The 8761-nt window shown below is 40.5% G+C and overlaps 1 protein-coding gene across 1 annotated transcript in view; it reads left to right on the top strand.

The window, feature by feature from the left end:
- Window positions 1–8713, top strand: part of ppm1f (protein phosphatase, Mg2+/Mn2+ dependent, 1F) — a gene marked incomplete at its 3' end in the record, with an annotated part of 13123 nt that extends 4410 nt beyond the window's left edge. The window contains exons 2-7 of the mRNA XM_005755203.1: window positions 1606–1832; window positions 5907–6043; window positions 7003–7205; window positions 7741–7929; window positions 8061–8204; window positions 8579–8713. Coding sequence (XP_005755260.1) covers window positions 1666–1832; window positions 5907–6043; window positions 7003–7205; window positions 7741–7929; window positions 8061–8204; window positions 8579–8713 — 975 coding nt within the window. The remainder of the gene's footprint in view (window positions 1–1605; window positions 1833–5906; window positions 6044–7002; window positions 7206–7740; window positions 7930–8060; window positions 8205–8578) is intronic.
- Window positions 8714–8761: the final 48 nt, after the last annotated feature.

The following is an 8761-nucleotide window of genomic DNA, read 5'->3' as shown; positions in this document are numbered from 1 at the left end:
CAACTGTAGCTTGCCTTCACCAGTGTATGAATGCGAGAGTGAATGAATAATGGAATTGTAAAGCGCTTAGGGTGCCTTGAAAAGTGCTATATAAATCCAATCCATTATTATTATTATTATTATTATTATTATATGTCGGCCAGTTTTCACTGGAAATGCCTTTTGGTTAAACTGTCAGCAAGGAATTTGCATTTGCACTGTTAAGTTTTTATATAACTTTAATGCACATAAAAACTACAGCTTGTTTAAGTGAAAATACATTGATGTTTTTTGCACTAATAAAGTTGTAAAGTGTTTTGTCTAGTGTCAATTATATCGTCAGTTATATTGTTATTGCAAATTTTCAAATATATATCATGATAAATATTTTTGGTCATATCGCCCTGCTCTACCATTTATCATAATATATTAATTAATATTAAAATTAGAAAGGGTGTCTCCCTCCTGAATTAGAATTGGGAGCTAGTTCCCTAAAATAGGGGCCTGAAAAGCTGAAGGTTTGCCTCCCACTCTACTTTTAAATATCCTAGGAACCACAAGTAAACCAGCAGTCTGAGAGTCGCATGCTGTATTGGGATCATAGAATACTATGAGGTCATTAAGATAAGACTGGGTCTGATTATTCAAGACCTTGGATATGAGGTGAAGAATTTTAAAGTTGATTCAGAATTTTTAAACAGGGAGCTAATGAAAAGACACCAGCATGGAAGAAATATGCTCTTTTTCTACTCCTTGTCAGTACTCTTCATGCAGCGTTTTGTATTAAATAAAGGCTTTTCAGGGAGTTTTTAGGACATACTGATAATAATGAATTACAATAGTCCAGCCTAGAAGTAATAAATGTTTGAATTAGTTATTGAACATAACTCTGAGACTGAATGTTTCAAACTTTAGAGATATTTAGAGTACAATGGGGAAAAAGCAGTCCGATATATTTGTTTAATATGTGTATTGAAGGATATATCCTGGTCAGAAATAAGTCAGAGATTCCACACAATGTTACCAGAGGTAACCAGCTTAAGAATCTGGTAAGATACCATATTTCTAAGCTATTTAGGGCCAAATACAAGGACCTCAGTTTTATCCGATTTAGAACAAGAAATTAGAGGTCATCCAGGTCTTTGTCTTTAAGACATTTCGGTAGTCAGTGTGTGTATTATCTGGCTTCACTGATACCTATATACTTAGAGGTGGGTATCATATCCCTACCAATGAAACTGTATGCTATACCTTCGAATTATATTGTCTCAGGGGAGCATCATATCATGCACAAAATGCACACAGATGACTGCAGTACATCCTCGACCAATAAATCTGTACAAATTACAAGATGTGGCAATCCTATTAGTCCTGTAGCTTATAACAACACTTGTATCATTACATTAGTACTTTCAATTAAAATATAAGATTCGGGGGAATTTGGGTATTTTACGTTTTTTTTGCTTTTAATTTTACTCTCAGACAAGCATCTTGTGACACAGTAAGCACCTCCTATATTAGTTTTCTGAACTTGTATGACAAAAAAACAGTTTTAGATGAAAATGGTAATGTAATTATACTGATTAATTTGTTTCAATTTGTGCCCTTCAATTGTCCACTGTGAAGTGACCTGTGAGCCCTGACCTCCTGTTTACCGAAGAGTTCACTCCAGCCAGAGTCAGCGGGATGGAGCAGGAGGAGGCTCTGTGCTTTTTGAAGGCATTTTTGGAGGAGTTTCCAGCTGCTCTGGAGGAAGGCGCTTCACTTCCTGTTAGCCCTCTTAGTCGTAAATTCACAATGGAGGAGTTGCATGGAGAGAGCCTGGAGCTGGGCCTGAGGCTATTGGCAAACAGGTATGACTGGGAAGGAGACAAACTGAATAGGTTGTAACGATGAACAAATTTATTTTTCTGTGGACCAATAAGAGAAAATGATTGTGGCTATCTAAGACACACACCATTTAGTTAGTAAAGGGCCTTAATTAATATTATAAATACAAAGGATTATACTGTGGATTATTTTACATATTCCACTTTTTTAAATGTAATGATTTTTAGTGTATGGTGATACACAAGCAGACATGAAGTAAAACTTATTTATTCTTGTTTTATACAAACTGTAAATGTCAGTCGAATGCTGGTTATTGTTGTATACTAATAATGAATTGCATTTATATAGTGCTTTTCAACGCACCCAAAGCGCTATTCATTCACTGTCACATTCACACACTGGTGGAGGCAAGCTACAGTTGTAGCTACAGCTGCCCTTTGGCAGACTGACAGAAGCGAGGCTGCCATATCGCGCCATCGGCCCCTCTGGCCAACACCAGTAGGCGGTATGGTAAAGTGTCTTGCCCAAGGACACAATGACCAGGACAGAGAGCCCGGGGATTGAACCGGCGACCTTCCCAACCCCCTGAGCCACGGTCGTCTCTTTATATACGCATAACAAGGGAAAGAGGCAAAGTAACCATTAATCCTACAGTGTTTAGTTCAGTATTGTACTTTTAATAGAAATTTTATTTGCAGATTAGAGAGATTGCATCTAACATTTTTGTTAACATTTTGTTAGGTAAGAAGTAGGGATGGGAATCGAAACCCGGTCCCCACTGTTTCAATTCCTTGGAATTGTTTGCCATTTTTGCAAACAATTCCCTTATCGATTCCAGTCGCCCCGAATGACGTCACCACGTTGCGGAGCGTTATTTACTAAGCGGCTCAAACACTCAAAAGTTTGGTTATACTTTACGAGAACGGATGACGACAGGGCAACTTGCAATACTTGCAAGTAGATATTTCATTTAGGGGAGGAAACACTACGAATATGCAAAAGCATTTGCTCACAAAACACGCGATGACCTTAAATGAATGTCCTGTTTTTAATTCCGCTCTGGATTCATGAATCTCAACCCAGAAACAGCGGTAACGTTTGTACGTCCACTCCCGTTATTGCGGCAGGTAAATAATTAACTAACAGTGCATATTATGTTAGCGCGATCTGCCTTATTACAAAACCTGCCATTACTGTGCGCTGCATTTAGGTGACCATGATGAGAGAGACAGACAGAAGCTGTGTTCCAAAACGTCGGCTGCATCCTTCGGAGGACCTGGCCTTCGCAGTCTACGTGGGCTGGGTCCTTTGAAGACCGAGAAGGCTGGAAGTGCGAGGCTGTGAAACGGAACGGTCTAGCCTTCAGATTTGCGTCACCGCTGTCTCGGTGGAGTTTAATAAACTCGGCCGTCTGCTCCTTGCTATCTAAAATATAACAGGACACTGGCGTAAATTCTCGACCGTCTCACACTTCTGTTTAATCAGTTTTCTGTTTGACGTTTATTCAGCTGTGTGAAAATCCCGGAGGAACCCACCAGATAGATTAATAACGTTTTATTAAATCTAATAACTTTGATCTCAGCCAAACCGATTTACTCCGGATCAAATAAAACACAGAAAAAGGCAAACAATTAAATTTTTAAGTTATCCGAGTGACTTACTGTATATATCATGTTTAACCTGAGTAGCGAAAGAGCGGGGATCTGAAAACGACGAAGCCACAATTCCGCTGCTCTCGCCGGCTCGAGTGACCACTGAACCCCTCCGTCTGCTATCCAGCGGGTGGCTAACAGACGTCTCCAAAAACATCGGCGCACTTTTGCAAATATGCGATGTCTTGATAAACCAAGCAGATATTTGAAATTTACACAGCTTCTTTCTCGCCTGAAAATATGTTAAAAGTTTATTTTGTGACCCAGAAAGAGTAATAAGACTAATTTTAAAACTTAGCAGCGGCCGCCATTGTTGGCAGCTGAAATTTGGCTGGGCCGCGCTATGAATTCTGGGATATGGTGGGCCACGAAGGACACACCCGACCCATCCTTCAAATTCGTGGAAATGAAGGATGCATTTGTCGGCCGCATTTGAAGGAGTCGACGAAATAGTTGGCTCAGATGCTGGCAGTTCTCGATGCAGTCTACCGTTAGTGTCTTCTTTCAGGCCAGGATATACGAATGTCAACGAGTAGGGCTGGGCGATATGACCCAAAATTCATATCTCGATATTTTTTAGCTGGATGCCGATATAAGATATATCTCGATATTTTATTAACTTTTATTAACATACAGCATAGATGTACATGAAAAAAACTACTCAAAAATAAATTATGAGCATTTATTAAATAATAATGATCCATAAATAAAAGAAAACTTTGTTGTTTTTGTGCATAACAAAGAGCTCACAATTGTGCAGTCAAAATGTAAACTAACAGACGCTGAGCATAATAACAAAGACAGATTTCACAACTGCTCTGTTCCCAACTTCTACTATGTGACTGACAGCCTGGAGTTTGAAACCCTCTTTGTAACCGTGTCTCTTAACAGGTGCCATTTATGGTCCTTATACACACACAATACGGTAATATTACGTTGAAGCACAGTACGTATCACTCCGCCAGGCTCCGGACTACGGTAGCCGTAATGCTCCGACAATCCATCAAGCGGTGCAGCTCCGTAGCTTACCAAAGTCGTACTAAAACATTTTTTGACAGATTGCTGAGCGCCGTGTTCCACATGAAATCGGTTTGCGGTCATCAAGCACAACCAGAATTCATACATAAGGCGCGCTGTCAACTTTTGAGAAAATGAAAGGATTTTAGGCTGTGCATGGCGTTAGCGCGGTTAGCTCGTTAGCGTGGTTAGCTCGTTAACACGTTGACGCCGTCCAGCCCCACGCACGGGGCGATGCGCAGTAACTCGTTAATGGAGATTTGCCGTGTCCATCTTGTTGCTGCCTGCAGGTGAAGCGATGGGGGTGGAGGGGGAGCTGTGTTTAGTGAAGAAGAGGCGAGGCCGAGTAACGTTGCGTAGAGACAAAAGTGGACGAAAGAGAACTTGTGGCTCCACAACTATAATTATAACGTAACATAGACTATATCGATATAAAGGATATGGTCACATCTTATATCTCATAAAAATATATCGATATTTTTAAAAAACTCGATATATCGCCCAGCCCTATCACCGAGCAGTGTCTAAGTTTGTGGTAAAAGGCTTGCACCCATTTGCACCCAGAAGTGTGAGACGGTCGATTTTCGGTAAGTGAATGTGTTTAATTGTAGGCAGGGACATTACTGGATATTCTTGTGTAATTGCTACAGAACAATTTATGTTATATTTTGTTATTGCTACAGAAGAATATTTTATTATTTTACATTTACAATTTTTTTTTTCCTGGTGACCCCGTGACACCCCATTGAAGAGCCATAGGCTGGATCTCTTAAGATCTCACTGTTGGGTTTGTAAGGCCATGTTACTCCTAAATTTCTATCTTGTTCAAAGAGAAGATATAAAACAAAGTTCTAAGCTAATCAACCTTAGTGTTCTCCTTTTAAAAAAAAAAAAAAAAAAGAATCGATAAGAGAATTGATAAAGAATCGAATCGTTAAACAGAATCAAAAATGGAATCGGAATCGTAAAAATCGTATAAATACCCATCCCTAGTAAGAAGTCTGGGCTTCTAGAAATCAATAATCTGCAGTCAATCTTTCTGCAATGAGAAGAGGCTGGTAAAAGACTTTCAAACACTTTTAAACTTTGAGCAGGAAAAAGTAACACTTAAAAACTGTGACTGGCTTTCTGTTCTGCTCACATTTTCTACAGATGTATTCCCTGTCAGGAAGGTTTCATTTCCTGTCTGCAGAAACAAAATTGTTCATGCCACTTCCTTTTTCCTAAACACAATCTTTGCTGCCAGAGAAATGCAATTCTGTAGAGGAAAAGAAGTGCATTTACAGGTTACTGCCCAAAAATTATCTTTTCTTTTTTCTGTCCACAATTTGGACTTTGGTGCAACACTTTGTAACTGCAGTTAGAAAAATGACTCAAATTTCAAGAGATTACACAACATGTACTGTATTTATCTCTGTGTTTGTTCAGGGGTGCTTCTCTAAGACTCGCTGCCCTCCTTTGCCAGGCAGCATATTCCCAGCTGCTGCAGACTGACCTTTTACCTTTCCAGTGCCCTGAGGAACCTGAAGGTGACCAAGAAGAGAAGGCAGATGACAAAGCAGTCTGTATGTTTGTGGTGCTTTGAATATATTGCATTATACTGAAAGATGCCAATTCAATTCAAGCAGACAGAATGAAATAATCTTGTGTTTGGAAGTTGTCTGTCCAGGATCATATATCTGATATACACTCTCCAAGTAACTTGATACCAACTTATCATTACCAAATATCATTAGCGGTACTAACACAGATCACATTCACACTTGTCTTCACATCTCAGGTCTTATTGGCATGTTCGCAGACTATAATTTATCTTTTACAGTGCAATTTGAGGCTGCAAAAGGGGAGATGATAATTTATCCAATACATATCACCCTGTCTGCTGCCACACAGCCAACTTGGGCACAGCCTCAGCCTCGATGATGCCACATGTGTGTGAAAGGGTCCGTTTTAACACAAACAATTATAATTTCAGTTTCTAAAGTTTTTAAACAAGTAAAAAACTAAAATTGAAACTATGAGTAGACCTCTCCTCTATAAGGAACTGGTGTACATTTGCATAGTGGTTGGAAATATTGCATTGCACTGCACTGAAAAGTAGTATTTTGACTTCCATCCATTCGCTTCCACTTATACTTTTCAGGGTCTTTGGGGGTGCTGGAGCCTATCCCAACTGTCATAGGGCGAGAGGCGGGGTACACCCTGGACAGGTTGCCAGTCTGTCACAGGGCTAACACTAACACAGGGCAATTTGGCTTAACCAATTAACCTATCCTCACAAACTGCATGTCTTTGGATGGTGGGAGGAAGAAAGATCACAGAAAGACCCCAGCCTGATGGTGAAATTGAACTCAGGAGCTTCTAGCTGTGCGGCAACAGTGCTAACCACCGTGCCACCTGGAAGTAGTTTGACTTCCATTGTACATATTAATTCAAGGAATAAAATGCCTTTGTCCATGATGTTATTGAAAAAAAAACCCAGAAATATAACAGGTTTCTTACTTGTATTGTAATTTATTGTCAGTATTTCAATCAGAGGCAGTCCAACGCACCTTCCTGAATAAACTGATAGATGTAGCACTGGCGTGGCACAGAAACTTCCCCAAGGTGGCTCTTTGTCCCTCTCGCAACCTCCAGTGCTCCATTCATGCCATCAAAAACACCCGGAGAAAAATGGAGGACAAACATTTGGCTTTAGCCGAGTTCAACCAGCTCTTTGGAATTCAGGTATGAAAAATATCACAGACACAAAAATAAAAACTGAAATTACAATCCCAATTAATTATCAAACATACTGTCATGTAAAAAAAAAGTTTTCACAGGACCGGATAAAGTCCTGTTAAAACTAAGTGTACCCTTACTGCTTGTATAGAAATAAAGTAAGCAGCAGTGAGGTGCTGATCCTCTATAAAAGCCATATTTGAAGAAAGCCAAGCATACAGAGATGCTGCACGGTGGTGGAGAGGTGATTTAGATTTGTTGTGCAGCATATCTTGCAGTCACCAACTCAACCATGAGCTCCTCTGCATACCAAAGTATTTTAGAGTCCCATCTGAGGGGTTGGCTAGATCTGGGGATTGGTAGGCTGCATCCTGGGATCACTGCTGCCTATGGGGGGCATCTGTCAGCCCACACTTCAGAGGGTGTGTATTGTAGGTGGTCCTACAAGCCACTGAATCATGGGGTACACTTAGTTTTTCACAAAACTGCATTCTGTGACATTTATTTATGACTGTCTTTCTTTCCCTCCCGTATGGTCCAGGATGATGTAGATCGTGCTTACTATGCTGTGTTTGATGGCCATGGAGGGGTGGATGCAGCAACCTACGCTTCCACTCACCTCCATGTTGTTCTAAGTAAACAGGAGATGCTGCAGAGTGATGCAACCACAGCCTTTAAAACAGCCTTCAAACGCACAGATGACATGTTCAGAAACAAGGCCAAGAGAGAGGTACTGAGAAATCAGCAGTGCAGCATCTTGAGCACAATGTTTTCTGCTGACATTTACATGCTATAGTACTCAACTTGGTGTGCTGTCTTGCTCTGTCTTTTGTCTTTAAATTACACCTGTGTGTGCTGCAGCGTCTCCGGAGTGGCAGCACAGGAGTGGCAGTACTGATCCAGGATCAAGAGCTGACTGTTGCTTGGCTGGGAGACTCTCAGGCAATACTGGTCAGAGATGGGCATGTTGTTAGACTCATGGACCCACATAAACCAGAGAGAGAGGTAAGAATCCCACATACAAACACACAACCTCTGCTGCCTCAAATTTCATACTATGTTGTATTCCAAAATGGGAATGCAGATAAAATATTTGGAAAGTTTATTGCGTGATATGGATCAAACATTCCTCAGAGCTCAAAAAAACACATGCGCGTACACACACACACACACACACACACACACACACACAGTGTGTGTGTGTGTGTGTGTGTGTGTGTGTGTGTGTACGCGCATGTGTTTTTTTTAACTATTACTAACAAATGCAGTTACTTCATGTGAAGTTAAATTACTCATGCACTTATTTTTACATACTCACACATAATGGTGAGAAGGAAACCAGAAGCTAAACTCCTTCTCTGATGTGTTAAACTGTCCAGGATGAGAAACAGAGAATTGAGGATCTTGGAGGCTGCATTACTTTCATGGGTTGCTGGCGTGTTAATGGCACATATGCTGTATCGAGAGCCATAGGTAAGTCAGTCCCAACTCACAAAACCACAGAAATGTACAGTGGGGCAAAAAAGTATTTAGTCAGCCACCGATTGTGCAAGTTCCCCCAC

Source organism: Pundamilia nyererei, unplaced genomic scaffold (genome assembly GCF_000239375.1).
Source record: "Pundamilia nyererei isolate P.nyererei 1_Seehausen unplaced genomic scaffold, PunNye1.0 scaffold01065, whole genome shotgun sequence".
Taxonomy (NCBI): Eukaryota; Metazoa; Chordata; class Actinopteri; order Cichliformes; family Cichlidae; genus Pundamilia; species Pundamilia nyererei.
Note: the sequence above shows the minus strand (reverse complement) of the source record. Positions and strands in the feature narration are given on the sequence as shown.